General features: G+C 45.4%; 1 protein-coding gene across 1 annotated transcript; it reads right to left on the bottom strand.

The window, feature by feature from the left end:
• Positions 1–5,005: 5,005 nt before the first annotated feature.
• Positions 5,006–13,515, bottom strand: micall2a (mical-like 2a). The gene is made up of 15 exons (XM_037475197.2): positions 13,168–13,515; positions 12,709–12,757; positions 11,648–11,789; positions 11,386–11,528; positions 10,845–10,975; positions 10,373–10,767; positions 9,695–9,743; positions 9,056–9,225; positions 8,725–8,789; positions 8,442–8,565; positions 6,844–6,946; positions 6,693–6,766; positions 6,477–6,591; positions 6,344–6,390; positions 5,006–6,235 (listed from the first exon to the last, which is right to left on the bottom strand). Exons 1-15 carry the CDS (start codon positions 13,308–13,310, stop codon positions 6,159–6,161), a joined length of 1,827 nt encoding a protein of 608 aa, XP_037331094.2. The 5' UTR covers positions 13,311–13,515; the 3' UTR covers positions 5,006–6,158.
• Between the last annotated feature and the right edge of the window lie 1,976 nt (positions 13,516–15,491).

The raw sequence follows: 15,491 nt of genomic DNA, 5'->3' as shown, positions 1-15,491 counted from the left end.
GCCGTGGCATCTGCCCCGTGGCATCCACTGTGGCATCCGCCGTGGCATCTGCCCCGTGGCATCCGCCGTGGCATCCGCCCCGTGGCATCCGCTCGTGGCACCCGCCATGGCATCCGCCCCGTGGCACCCGCCATGGCACCCGCCCCGTGGCACCCGCCCTGTGGCATCCGCCCCTAGCACCCGCCGTCGCTTTAGAGCCATCGAGCTCTAATCTGTCTGGGATTTCATGTGTGTTAACACGGTCGCAAATGCAGAGATCACGCACTTCGACGGCACTACACAAACGTCCCGGCGTGTGAACTAGACAATAAACAAGCTATCCAATTCCAAGGATTTGCATGAGCAACGCGAGCATTAGTGAACGTCTTCCGTCCTCTCTGCCGAGCGAAAAGCTTCCAACGCGGCCTTTTGTCAGGCGGGACGCGAGCGAGCCCCTCGCTCTTTTTTTTTTTTGGCAGATCCAGGGCCCACAATGGCGTAGATTAGCGGCGGCCTGACCACACAGCCGAAATAAGCTAATTGCTTAATTAGTTGACCCAATTCTTTAAGCTCCTTTTAGCGCATTAACAGGAGCCGTGTAACAAACAGTCATGTTTCCACAGAGGTGGTGTTTGTTTACGGAATTACAATAATGAGGATCAAATAGAAAACACGCGGTCCACGGCACTCCTTTTACGGAATCTCTGCTTTAGAGATTCTATTTAATTTGATTTCAGACGCTTTTTGTTTCAGCCTTTGTCTAATGCACAAGATCCTGCTGCTTTTTTGTTGTCGTTGACAGGAGTTTCCGTCCGATTCGCTCTTGTGTTTATGTTCTCCTTTTTTCCTCTGTTAAACAATTAAGCTGCTTTGGAGAATAGTTTGACTGCCCTCTCAATATTTCTGGACATTTGAGCAACAGGGGACAAATGAGAGGAAAAAAAAAAAATCTTATTAGATTAAATGATGATTGAAATGGGTTCATTTACATTTTCCGCATGCATACTTTACATACATGATCTTTTCTCAGCACTGGGAGTTCTGGGCAAAAGAGCACTATTTGTATGAGATGAACTCATCTATATGCTAATTCATTGGCATGTAGACCTGCTTCATTCCTTCCATTCAGGACTGTTTACCTATTAGCTCTTATAGATGCAGAGGGAATTGGCATATTAAAACCAAAAAGCTGAGGAATACAGAGCATTAGCGGTACATCACTTGTTATTATATTTATATCAGGGTGCCAATGCTGCCCTTTATTTAAGCTGAAACAACAACTTCCCAGACACTTATTGCAAATAAAATAAGCCGACTCTTTCACTTAACTGAGACTTGTTGCCCACTGAAAACCACACGAGCTCTCCCCGATGTGACCCCCCCCCCCCCTACGAAAGGGGGAAACGGGCTGTTTGGCATTTCACAGTTTTGATTTCCAGGTTTTCAAGTAGCAATGACGTCCTTTTGTGCATCCGAATGCAATTCATAACATTTCATAGCGCAATGCCCGACTTTAAATGTTGTCTAGAAACGTTGAGGAGGAGACGTCTGACGGATCGAGCTACGACTGATGCCTAAATGCTAATGTAATTTCATACGAACCAAGCTGAAAGAGATGCAATCAACCCGTTCCTGATTCAGACCACTGTTGGGTTTAAGAGGATGACAACCCCCCTTTCTTATTGTCTATGTAATTCACCAAAATTGCCACTTACAGCCGCTAAGAGCGGGACGTTTCATCTCCACGGCTTCCTCTGGTCTTCGCCACTCATCCCCGTTTCTGCTTCCTCTAAAAAGTGCCACCACTTCATTAACCTTGCCAGGCGTGAGATAAGAGAGGCATGTGCATCAAAGCCGTCTGCCCACAGAGAGAACAGAGCCCTGCATGGCTCCCCACACACACACACACACACACACACACTGGCATAAACACAGTCCACAAACCATGCGACGTGCAGAAAGGGCCTTTTGTGTTCCAGACTGTCATTCACAACTGCTGTTTTTTTTCAGCAGTCGTTATGTTTTTAAATGTAATTCTAAGTAGGGTTGAAAACATTTGTGCTCGTAGGAAAAGGTTTTAAGGGAGGCGTTTGATTTGAAGTGGAACGCCAAAGTACACGGCGTGTGTCATCACTGCTCGTGACCTTGAAAAATAAAATAAAAAAAACACGAGAAGAAGCATCAAAACCAACTTGAGTAACAGCTTCCCGACTTCCTCGAAGCATGAAAGTAGACGGTAGGAAATGTATTAGCTGAGTCACAATATTGTTTTACCAGCACCACATACAAATCTCTCTGGTGCATTTAATCCCTCTACCCACAGTTTCTCAGAAAGGAGGATATAAATTATTTTTCCCTTTGGTGGAAACTCTAAATCCCTGTCTGGATTCTGTTAAAAGGCTTAAAATGTCACTAAATGCCAAGGCTGAGACTTCTGCTAACACGCAGGTCTTAAAGACAAGATGTTAAAGCGTTGAAAGTTACCTGAAAATGATGAGGTTAATATTCTTATCGCAAACGGAGGCTTTCTATGAGAGTGGATATTGAAAATAGCCAGGTAACCCTTCATATTAGAGGCTATCACGAGGATTAGCGGCATAAACACCAATTACACGTTTAATTGTTTATTGTCAGTTGTATTTAGAAAGGCTGCCACAGGATTGGGATGCAGAGGAGGGGGGGTTGGGGGGGGGGGGTGTGTTCCCGAAATAGCAAGTCAACCTGCTGAATGCTCGCCTGTGACCGAGTAATTCACCACGAGCATCCTTCTCCGTCCCTTCGACGGCCGTGCGAGTTACACGGAGGACAAAAGGGGGCCACTGAGCAAATAGGGGTTTTTATATTTTTTATTTTATTTTTTAAAACACCATCCTGCGAGCTCTCTGCCAACGTGAACCAGAGGTAAAACACAGCGATGCTAAGTCGACCTCCGAGGCGGCACAGAGGAGGGTGGAGTGACTCTATCTGTTAAAAGACTCGCGTTATGTACACATTGTGTTTTTGAAGGAATTTCACTGATCCACAAAAACCAGCATGGGGGGGAAGGGGGGGGGGGGGGGGGGTTGGAGAAGGATGAGCGTGATTCCCTATAAGACCACGCGGTGAGCAACCGCAGCGCAGGATCTCGAGCAAGTTGAAAGTTGCTGTGGCGTTAAAGGGGAAAAGTCTGGCAGAATCCTGCATGCCTGCTGATAACATGGTTGGATTAAGGACGTTTAAGGGAAGTGAAAATTATTCATTCGAGATGGATGAAAGCTGCACTTGTCAAGTCCACCAGTCACGCACTTTATACATTTCATTTCCACTATAGCCAGCGTGCATAATTTCCCCTCAATGCAAATTTCTACACACTGAGAAACTGTGAGCGTATTTACTCCGCTGCCTTTAACACATTCTGTGACACAGAAAATGGATCATCGCCATCGAACAGGGACCAAAACAATGCAATTTGGTTTGCCGAGGTGTGAGAATCTAATTTTGGGACAGGGGAGGGGAGACAGAGTCACGCCGGCTCCGTGGAATACAAACCGAGGCTTATAACGTTTGGAGTCCAAAAGGAGACGGTTTCTGTTTCTGGGGGGGGGGCCTGCTCGGTCCGGAATGAAATCCATCTTTGGCACACAACCAATCCTCCACAAGGACTTCATGTTTTGATTGTAATTACCGCTTTCAAGTCTTAAACGGCTTGGCCTCAGTGTTGGTCCTTGCAACAGAGTACACACACATACAGTATATACACTGTATATATCTGTCTCTCTCTGTGCAAATATTACATCTCTGATGAGAATTAAGTCTGCAGCCTGGATGGCCAATAAATTAGAGGCGCGCTTCTCGTTTACTCATCAGAGCTAATGAGCCTGATAAAATTACCTCGAGGATCATAATTACAGGCTAGTGGCAGAGAGTCTGCCAGGGATAAGACACACACACACACACACACACACACAGTGTTGGAAGTGGCAGCATACAACAGCTAACCTAAAGCATCACAAAGCACTCAAGTCTTATTAATAGAATAGAAAGGCTGATATTAATGAGCACAGATTATACGTTGTGGATTTTTTCATTTAGGGAGCATAAACAATTCAGCTAGTGACACATATGGAACCCAGTTTTATTTTTTTTTATGTACAGGATGTGTAAGGTGCTGCAAAATACCACAATATCCACCTTTGTGTCAGTTCAAACCGCTTTCACCAGCATTTCATTAGAAAACTAAGCACTTGGTGGGTAATGGCATATTTTAATGAAGGATGGCAGCGTGGACACGAGCGCTCACCTCGGAGGATTCCATTTCATCACAGGATGAATTGTTTTTAACTTATGAATATTAATGTCCCTCTAATTTGAGGCTGTTGTTAACGCTTGTCGCTAGGAGCTCGGCAAATCAGGTCCCATTCCTGTTAAAACCATGTATTAGACACCCGCCCCCCCTCACCCCCCACCCCCCTCTCTGACACTAAGCCCTCGCCTTTGATTCTTAATTGCAGCAGTGCAAGCATTTGCAGTAGATGGGGCGCAAAGCTTTAATTAACTCTAATATCACACATTCAGTCTCGACTGTCACCCACATCACGCATGGCATTTTTTGGGGAGTTTTTTTTTTTTTTTTGTACCAATATCAATCCCCCCCCCCCCCCCGACTCTGCTCAGCTAGAAAGAGTGTGTTTCTTAGTTCATGATCACAATTTCACGCATTTCTAAATGAGGGATGCAGTTTGTAAGTGGCGGTAATGTATTGGAGGTTGTCATGTAAAAAAAAAAAACACACCCTTTTGAACGTATTAAAAGCCCTCGTTGATGCACGTCTGTGATTACAGGGCAGCTTTGGGTGAAAAAAGGAGTCTCAGCGTTGTTGGGGGGGTTTTTTTCTCACTGAAAGCAACGTCTGATCTCTGCAGTTGTGGAATCACACGGTGAAGCTTGAAAATATGGGAAAGTGGTGGGATGAATACGTCAAGGATGCGTTTCAATAGTAAAAGATATGTGCTGTTCAGTAAATAAAATCAACCTCACACACACACACTAATCTTCAAAGCATTTATTGCACTACAGATTAAGTTTAAAAATACTATAAATGGAGTACAAGTATATTCAGAAACACTTACAAATGCAACATTGAAGTACATTTTGCACACAAACACCGCAAATGCCATTTTCACACATGGCTGACTCCACACAACCTTTGAACATTTTAATAGCTCAGGTACGGAGCATTTCTGGTGCAGATATTAGTAAAGAGTAATGTTTAATTAAACCTGGTTTTAAGATAAAGGGCTCAATACAACCTATAGTTCGTAAGCCCTCCCCAGCCATAAGCTACCGCTCTACCTAATCCTCTTTCCCATAACATTATTGCATCTGCACAGCCCAACATTCTCGCAGCATTTATAAAATTAGCAAAAGAAATTAACTGTCCGCACTGTGGCAAATTGGATTTTTCTCCCCCCCCAAGTTCTCGCCTTGTGCTGCAGCAAAACCAGGCTGCCACCTACAGTACAGCCAGAGAGCCGTTCAACACGTGTGCCTCCACACACACACACACTAAACTCTAGCGGCTTCCCCCCCACCGCTAAATTTTGTTAAAATCCATCTTTAAATAAATACTGATATAATTTCATTTTGGATGAAGACTGCTGAAGGATTACACATTTATTCTCACTCGTATTAGCGTGTGGAACAGACGGTGTTCCCTCTGTAATTTGAAAACCGATAGCTTACGTTTTTAAACTCCTGACAAGAAGAAGATTTGCAACAAAAAAAAATTCCGATCATTCAATACACAGACAGAGTATTTAAATAACAAACATATCCGTGGCTGAAGAGACAATATTTATGACACTCGCCTGCCAAAGTCAAATTAACATGAGGGAAAAAAAACTCTCAGATGCTTTTCACATGAACAGCTTTAAGAAAACTAAACATGACACCCATTGTGAAAGTAAATATTTAATCATTTAGAAACACCACACAGGTGAATGGTGAACAAAAATAAAGTTTTGTGATACATTCTGAAGCAACTAGAAACACAACTTGGTGATTCGACCCAATAAGTTTCCTTATTTTAAAATCGCTTGCATTTTCTACTTTCAGTAGCAAACTGCACTGCAGCAACCTCAAGACATTTAAAAAAAAGTGGGGTAATAATAATAATAATTATGTCTAGTGTGAAAAGTCCTTTATTCCACCCGCCTTTTACTTCTCCTGAATAGTTTGGAGATGGAAGATTTCCTCTTATTTTTGTCTCTCTTTACTCCTATTGCCCAAAAAAAATGAATAAATATTAGAATGCTGTACTTTTATATGGAAAATCTTTTCTAAAAAAAAAAAGAAAAAGAAAAAAAAACGATCATGCAATACTTACCAAGATTTTGCATCATTTCATTCAACTGCTGATCCTCCTCCACTTCCCTGAATTAGAGTAAAAAAAAATAAAAAATAGTTTAGCATTTGTCCCATACAAGTGGCGTTATGTTACAAGTGTTGTTCCGCGTTACCTCAGCCGGTCTTCATCCAAACCTTCCACCATTTCATTCCTGCCGTCCACCAGCTCCATCAGGCGCCGCATCAACTTCTTCTCCCGCTGCTGCTCGTCTCTGGACTTTAAATCACCTGCAACGTCACCGCTTACAGACTTTAGTGCTGGGAGAAAAAAAAAAAAAAAAAACAACAAATACAACGGGCGACGTTCAAAAAGTGAGCGTGATCTCCACCCGGCTTCTCCAGAAGCCCCCGAAGTTCTGCCTCCACGGACGACTGCTGCTGCTCCAGCGCCCGGGTTCTGGCTCTGACGGATGCAATCAGTGATTACACATAGGACCGATAAAAGCTAAACTTACAGGAGGATACAAGGTAACTACTCACAGGTAAACGAGCTCCGACTCCCTCCGAGCGCACAACTGCTTCTCTCGGATCAAGTTGAACCAGTCGACCATCAGTGGGTCCATTAATACGTCCCCCTCCCCCTCTGGAAAACATGTTAAGAGTTTATTTACAATCACGACACCTAAAGATTAAGCAGGTTTCAGGATTGTTTGGATGGAAATCTTTAAAAAAATAACTTTGCACCTGATCTCATCAATGCAGGGACTGGGGTTACAGAGAAAATGGAAGAATGTTCTAGTTTTCGTATGACACAACAAAAGTGAGCGCAGTGATAAATTAGTTTTGGGGGATTATCTGGGGTCCAGAGAGCGCGACTCCCCTCCCACGTCAATACGGCCACTTATAGAACTGCGTAAAGTCAATAACCCACAGCAATGAAAGGTGAAGGGGACCCTAAGTCGTGTGCTGCGTTACAATAGTGAGTAATAAAATAAAGACGAACATTAACATTCTGCTGCTGCATGGACTTAACCATGTTTGGGATACAAAAGACAATGAAATCCACTATTTCCATAATCGATGTAACTTGCAACATCCCTGGTTACAGCGTCACAAAGGAGAACCTAAAGTGCTGCAGGTTGCACATTTTAAATGCCACCATTTTTTTTTTAAACGTGAATTGTTAAATCTGTATTTCAATCATTCGTTGCAGCCCTTACAGTAAATACACAAGCCCCTGTATTCCAATCTATAACATGGTGGGGGGGGATGTGGGGGCAACACATGACGAAGCACAGATTTGTCTTCATCACTTATTTAATAACAATTTAGCAGTAGGGATTAGCTTTTAATTATTTATTAAAAACCCAAAACGTGAAGCTTTGAGATCATGATTAATTCATCTAAACGCTACAAGATGTTTGAATATTTCCTTAAAAAGCAGTGTTCATGGTTCCTTCAGTCCACCATTTTGTTACGACATGCCCTACAACACAGTCTGCACATTTACACTGAATTACCCAAGAAGGTGGACCAATAGAGTCTAATTAATAGTTGACAAACCCAATCCATTAAAAAAGACACACAAGTCACATTTACAGTGAGGCTGGATCGGGGACGCAGACCGTCTACAATCACTGGAACAAACGGGATTGTATTCAAACCAATAGAGCGCCTGGGTTGAGAGGTACGTGACCCCGTAGGTAGCGAGCCACTGATGTCAAGGCCAAGCGATCGCACCCTCAGACCGCCGAGCAGGAGAAAAGTACGCAATGGACCACACACACACACTCTCGAGTCGTGTTGACCTTGGGCAAAGCAATCAGGTCCCACCACCTCACAAGAGACGCTACGTCCCTGTGGGCTGCAAGTGACTCCCACCTCATTTGGCTGCAGACAGTAATAGAAATGGCAGGTAAATCTCTCACTAACACACACGTGTGTGTGTGTGTGTGTGTGTACTCATCTCCGCAACAGAGAAGCGGAAAACACACCATCAACGTTTGTGTCAAGTTTTTTGAGCATGTGAAAGGAAAAAAAAATGGACCACATCTCCCTCAGAATGAGTGGAGTCCAACGCAACCCCCCCCCCCCCCCCCCCCCCCACAAAGCAAAGAGGAGCGACAGGAACAAAGTACCTTCCCCGCGGCGTCGGAGTTGCGTCTCCAGCGCCACGCCCTCCTGCTCCAAACGAGCAAAGCCCGTCTCAACGTCCTTCAGGTCCCTCTCAATCTGCTCCACTGGAATATGACAAGACGTCACCTGATACGAGACAAAAGGGAGCCAAGAGCCCAGAGAGTAAGTAAAGGTTACTTTACTTACAACGTGAAGGAGGGAGGTCCATTTTTCACTGGGAATATAATGAGCATATTTGTAGAACTGTTAATTAATCTCTGAAGAGACTTAATGGAGGGAACTTACAGAGGGTGACCTCATTTCAGTCCTGGAGGCGTTGGTGGGTGACAAATACTTTCCCTTTTTAGCACCTAAGAGGTAGATAAAATAGGATTAGATGGTCCTTTCATGGCGGCTTTTCAAAAAAAAAAAAAAAAAAAAGTATTGTCACATCAGACTTCACCAGATTTATTTTGGGCAAAAAAAAAAAAATTGACTGTATGAAATCAAAAAGATGGTTTGGGCCACGTGCGTGTTGAGTGTGGTTTGGATGACGACATTTAACAAATGAAAAAAAATAAAAATATTAGCATCTTATTTTGACCTTACAAGTATGAAAACGATAAAAGCTCCTCACCAGGAGTTTGAGAACCAGGCTGAAAGTGTACAGCGTCGAACCGGGCGAAACTAACTGGAGGCAGTGCAGCAGCGGCGGGGGGGTGGTGGGGGGGGGGCCTCGTGGTCCCATCGAGGACACAAGAGGAAGCCGTGGACGATTTACGTCCCTCAGTAAAAGCGTCGGCATCCCTGCGAAAAAGTGAAGAAAGAGCCTTAAAATGTGTGTCGCCATATTTAAAAAAAAAAAAAAAAAGGGGGGCTTTTCATACACCGATTGTGCATTTTGAGCATAAAGACATAATTAGAAACCTCACCTCTTATTTTTGTAAAGGCTAAAAAGGAAGTGATGGGGAGGAATCGTCAGCAGGGGATTAGAAATGAGCGGAATCTAGCGTTTAGAGGAGGAAAGGCGCGGCGCGGCGCTCCCTCGGGCTCGTGAGGGCGGGGGTCAGCTGACGCGCGCTCAGCCACTCAACATTAAGACAGACGGAAGAGGCTCGGCCACTCTGCGTTCTGGAGAGTGAATAAGCCGCATGGTAAGCGCCATTCGAAAGGTCAATTGTGTCCACCATTTCTCCTCCTCCCCCCCCCCCCCCAACCACCACATATCCACTCAGTGGGTTTTTAGTCAATGGTGAAATGGTTCCAAGCGACTTACTTCAAACCGAGCGCCACAGGTTTGAGCTTCAGTTGCCCCCAGACTGGATCTGCAGACAAAGGATTTGGACAGAAGAAGTTGAGGGAATTAAAAAAAAAAAAAAAAAAAAAATACCCATCACTACTTCATCTATTACCCAAGATCAGAGATCATTCTTTGTTTCAAAAGCAGTCGGACATGCTCACGTTGACTTTTATCTGGCAATTAAGTGTGCGCCCAAAGTTAAGCTCCCTGAACACAGTAAATAAATAAAATGACTTGAAGCGTAACCGATTCTCACCTGTTAAAGTTAAGCAATACGAGTCCACCGATTCACCAATGCGGCGCGTTTGATGGCGACATCATAATTACATGAAAGAGGAAAGTGAGAATCTGAAGACCGTTTCTGTTAGAAAACCGTCAGTAATTGTGTTCCTGTCAGGACGGACGCACATCCATCCATCCGGGGAGCGGGCGGCTCAACTGTGACGGCTGCGAAAGTTCATTAAAAGCGCGAGACGGAAAGAACGCGTCGGTGTTCTACGTCGCGGGCCGTGAAAACAGGGCGAAGATGACAAAGGGGCTTTGTTTTCAATGAATGTGTTGCGAGAGACACAGGAAGAATGAGGGGGGGGGGGGGGGGGAGGAGGATACTGGCTGAATGTCAAATAATGGATCAGGGACAACTGCAGCGCTCGCCTTGGGCCTTTGTGTTCAGGGCCTTCAGACGTGGCGGCTCCTCGTTGGAGGGAGGTCCTGCCCGGTCTCCTGCTGGACCCGTCTCTGCTGATCGGACGGTGAACGGGCGTTTGTTGTTGTTGTTGTTGTCGTTGTCTGCCGGCCCCTTCCCGGCGGTCGCGGGCCTCCCGTGACCCGGCGAGGCCTCCGCGGCCCCCTGGAAGAACCGCCGCCGGGCCGCCTGCGTCCGATGGGCCGAGGCCGTCCAGGCCGCCTGGGGGGGTGGAGCGGGGCCGGCGGCGGAGGAGGAGGGGCGCGACGCCGGCGGGGCCCGGGTGGCACCGTTTGGTCGAGCGGCTCCGCTTCGGAGCGCCGCCGCCGCCGAGGAGGGAAGGACGCCGGCGCAGTCGCTGCATCTGGTGGAAGTTCATCAGTGTGACGTAAACGATGCAATAAACGGCGCAGTATCGACGACTATTGATTCAGTGCTTACTTGAAACAGCTTCTGTGGTACAGCTTCCCTTCCACAAAGTGCCTCTGAACCAGATGAACGGGGCTCTTGCAGGAAACACATTTGCTGTGGAGAGGTCCATGTCTGTTGGTGGTCTCTGTACAAAGTGCCTTCTGTGAATGAAAATTAAAATATTAAGCTAAAAGATATTTCATCCAAGAGAAAATAAGTCTCTTCATACATTTCAAGGCAAAAGTTGAGACAACTTCTCTGTCCAGACTTCTAGAAAATAGAGTTGAACTTTTTTTTGTTGGAAAATATCAATGAAAAAGTTGGATTGAAAAAAGTTTGTCGAACAATGTCATAGGAAAAAAAAAAAAAAAAGTAAATGCAAGGCTGAATTAAAAAAAAAAAAAAAAAGTAAAAAAAATATTAGGTCTAAAAATGTTTTAAAAAGTAAAAACATGTTGGTTGAAAAATATGGGGAAAAAAAGTCAAAATACAGGTCACGTTTTTAGAAATGTACCTACAATTAGAAGTGTAAGACAGTAAGATTAATCGTAGACACAACATGTCAACGGACCTGAGCTCTGCACACGTCAGCTGGGGGCCGGGCGGCGGGGGTCGAAGGTGAACCCGTCTCCGTGGCGCCCTTGGACACAAAGCTTTTGGCGACCGCGGATGGCTCCTCCTTGGAGCCCTCTGCTGGCCTTTTCACACCTCCCACTGGAGGAAAAGTACACGCAAATCACCACATTTACACTGTTGCAGAGAACTGGCAACCCAAACAAAACAACAACAAAAAAAAAGTCCTGTATGACATTTGGAACCAGCCATATTCTCACTGGGAGGACGTCCTTTGAAGTAGTTGTAGTACTGGGAGACGTAGGTGAGAATGCTCAGCCTGTCTGGGATCCTTAAAGCCACCATGTCTTCTGCATCCAACAGAGCCGGAATCCCCAGCTTCTCCTCTGCGACCCGAAAAGCCTGAAAAGATTAAAAAAAAAAAAAAATGCAATGCAATCTGCTTTTAATAGACTAGAAGTGTTCTGTGGACGCGTGTGATGAATGGCACACTTCCTGTAGGGACAAGAAAGGGGACGTGTGAGGGGGGGGGGGGGGGGGGGGCAGGATACCGGTGGTTTTGTTTAGGATCAGTGTGGACATGCTCACTCGATCCTTCCTGAATACAAAAAAAAGTCTGCTTGTAGAAGAGAAACAGCACAAATGATTTAAGAACGCAACGAGTCGCTTTACCGGTTTTTTTTTTTCCTTTACGAGCAAACGAACTCTCAAGCGTCTCGTAAAATAACCACCTGCGAGAAACGGGACACTCGTCATGAAAAATGGAAGGGTGTGAATTACGGTCACGTTCACCGTCTCGTGTTTCGGGCACAGGGAGCATCTTCAAAACCAAAACCCGATAAGAGCAAAATGTTCCGTTTAAAGTCCTACTTTGTAACATTTAGGACTTAAAACAACAACAACAACAATGGCTTTGAGGGGACTGTCACTGTGAGGATGGATTGGCGAGGGAGGGGGGGCGGGGGGGGGTCAATAGGCCGGAGAGCCTCTTCCCTCCAGCTAAGGTTTGTTATGGACACTCCCAGAATCATCCAAGACAACAAGGAGGAGGAGGAGGAGGAAGCCGCTCAAATGGAAGAAGACTAAATAATGGAAATGCGCCCCCCCCCCCGCTCAGTGTGTGTGGGCGGGTGGGGTTAACAAAATAAACATTGTGTTGGAAAGGAAATGTACTTTCTACGAAGCGGCGTCTGCTGAACCTGCGGTCATTTGTATTAATTGCAAAGCATACAGTGGTGCACCTCTGGATGTGTCACGGTGTGTGATGTCCAGATGTTTAAAAGCGCCGAGGTGGACACTGATGAACAGCCCTGCATCTTACCAGCCTGTTGTTCTCAAACACATCCTCCTCCCTGAGTGAGTCGTAGTCTCTGGGAAAAACAGAAACGCAACGAGTTGATCAGAGTGGTGAGAACATCATCAAAAAAAAGGGACAATATCAAGGAATCACCTACTAAACTTCTGGAAACTCAAGTTTCCTCGTGAATAACATTCAAGGACTAAATGTGTCTCAAGATTACAAAATAGTTTTTGTCCATGGTTTTTGTAATAATGTGTACGAAGATACCTTTAATGCCACCGGGTGAATTCAGGGGGACATCAGGTCATTTGGGAAAAAGCATTTTACTTCCGCCTTGAAAACGGTAAAGTTATGAAGTGCCAATACATTGCTCAGGACTAAAAGCCACATGACATCGCGCAGGAGAAGTAAAAAAAAAAACGCTTTCTCCAAATGTCCCGACACCCCTGAACTCACCGTGTATAAAACCACACAACTCACATCAGGTCCGGTCTGTACTTGTGTATCAGCGCGCAGAAAGCCAAGCCGTTCTTGAAGGAGGTCGTCATGTTGGTGATGGCCACATCCGAGTAGCCATCGCACTGCATTTTACACCACTGCTCCAACGCCTTGATGGCGGCCATGCTGGCGGCTGGCGGCTGGCCCCCCGACCCCGGTAACCGCAACGAGGCGCGCAACGAGCCGGTGGCGAGGAGGAGTCGGGTGCGGAGGAGGTGCAGAAGCTGGAGGTGCAGGAGGTGGGAGGTAAACGCAAAGTGTGTCTGTGCGAGCTGCGTCCTGGTTCCTCCTTTTCAGCAGAGTGGCACCGGGAGCAGATGGGCGCGCGGCGCGTCCATGCGCGTTCATGCGCGCGCGCGTTTCACCGCTCATTAAACTAATTGACAGCGACTGCCGTCACCGTCATTAACGACACTCGAACACAGCTCGACAGAAAAGGCAGATCGTTTATCTGGTCTCTCTAAATAGTAAACATGCAAACTGAACACATACGTAGTCGTAGTGACGATATCAGTGAGCCAACTTTAAACTTTAATATAAAACACGTCTTATTACCGTTATTTAGCCGTCGGGCAAGTTGATAAACTAATTCTACTTTGTCTGATTCTGCATCAGTCCTCATGTGGAAGGTACATTCGTGGGTAAAGGTGGAAATGGAAGGGTGGGTTTTTTTTTGTTTCCAAGTGGAACCTTTAGGTCGAGCGAAGGTCACTGGTGCACCATCAGCATTAAAAGGCACACTATTCTACAATTGATCAGTTTTTACAATTCCCCTCACATTCTCCCATCACGTGCACGCCATCGCCGTGAGTGTGCAGAATGAGGACAGCAGTATGACATACATTTTACCCCGGTCATCTCTGTGTGGGGGTTAATTGGGGACTAATTGAGGCCAACCATTGTCATGCAAGGGTTCTGGCCCAATTAGCTCATACGACTGTGTCCCATCGAATTTTAGGGGAAATGTTGTAATTTGATTCTTCTGAAACTTTACAAGACTTCTTCTTAAAGTTTGTAAAGAAAGAATAAATCAATTCTGCTTGAAGAGGAAACTACATCACTTTTATTTCAACATTCTTCTCTGACCTACATTGAAGGGTAGTTTTCAAATCTGACCCAAATACCTTTAACACGAGTATCTGACCTATGTGTGAACAACCCCCAGCCCACATTCACGAGACATCCACTGTTTACAGAATATTATATGTATAGAATATTTGTGACCACAGTAAAGAGAAATGAATCAAACCCATCCATCCTGCCTGAGGACGCCTTCCCTTCCCAGCAGGGGGCAGCGTTGCGCCGCACCCTGAGAGTCACGTGAGCAGCGCATGGCACCCTTTACCTGCAGCACACTTTATGCTGGACAGAACACAAGTCATGCGGTGTTTGGTTTATACTCCGTGAAGGTTTGATGGAGGACACAGTTTGAAGTTGTTCATAAACGGAATGATGGGAATTATGAAAAAAATGTCACTCAAATGTATGTCATAACAACGACGTCTACAGTTTTAGACGTTGGCTTGAATTTAGACAACGAAAAACACAAGCTGTTGTGAATTATTATGAATGTTCATCGCGGCCCTTCAAACGAGCCCCCAAATCGAACCCCGAAAGGCGCACATCTCTTCACGGAATCCGTGCCACCACCAACGGAAAACGTAAACACGGCGTCTTCCACGCTTCTGATGCAATGCAGCTATTCCCATTTCCCCCCCCGCGAGGACATGCAGGCACATGCAGGGACGACCCGCATGTCTGCCAAGGTAACCCGAGAGGTCAGGGATGAGCCTTCCATTAGTGAAATCATTTAGCCAAATTATCGCCCTGCATCCGATTTCAGCCGTGCCCCCCCCCCCCCCCCTCCCCCCAAAGAGCATTTGTCATCGTTATCTGTTCAAGGCGGACCTTCGTCCTGAGTCATTCAGCGGCAACGACCTCAGTCACATTCTGCGGAAAACTGAGCTATGGAGGCATAAACAAGGTAATCAATCACTTCTTAGAGGAATGAAAACACTATCGACAGTTTTACATTTGCATCCAAAAGACAAAAATTGTGTTTACAATCCTTAACTAAAACTAAAAAGTTGTATTCAAAGTCTGATTGTAACACGAAAGAGAAGAAGCAAGAAGGACACATATATATCAAAAAGTAAATATATATATATATATGTGTGTGTGTGTGTATATCATTTGATAGTATTACATGTAAAAGATGACTTTAACGCTGTATAATAAGCTGAATGCGTGTTAAGGCTGTAAATACGCAGTCTCTTTCTGAAAACTTTCAATCGTTGTGCATGGCA

The sequence above is a fragment of the Pungitius pungitius genome, chromosome 12 (genome assembly GCF_949316345.1).
Source record: "Pungitius pungitius chromosome 12, fPunPun2.1, whole genome shotgun sequence".
Classification (NCBI taxonomy): Eukaryota; Metazoa; Chordata; class Actinopteri; order Perciformes; family Gasterosteidae; genus Pungitius; species Pungitius pungitius.
Note: the sequence above shows the minus strand (reverse complement) of the source record. Positions and strands in the feature narration are given on the sequence as shown.

Bases quoted from the DNA above. Each gene is read 5' to 3' on its own strand.
- micall2a (XM_037475197.2), bottom strand. From the start codon at position 13,310: ATGGCCGCCATCAAGGCGTTGGAGCAGTGGTGTAAAATGCAGTGCGAT. The intron at 11,790-12,708 runs GTAAGATGCAGG...TAATCTTTTCAG, and splicing joins TGTTTGAGAACAACAGGCTG to GCTTTTCGGGTCGCAGAGGA. The intron at 8,566-8,724 runs GTAAGTTCCCTC...GTCTCGTATCAG, and splicing joins CTGAAATGAGGTCACCCTCT to GTGACGTCTTGTCATATTCC.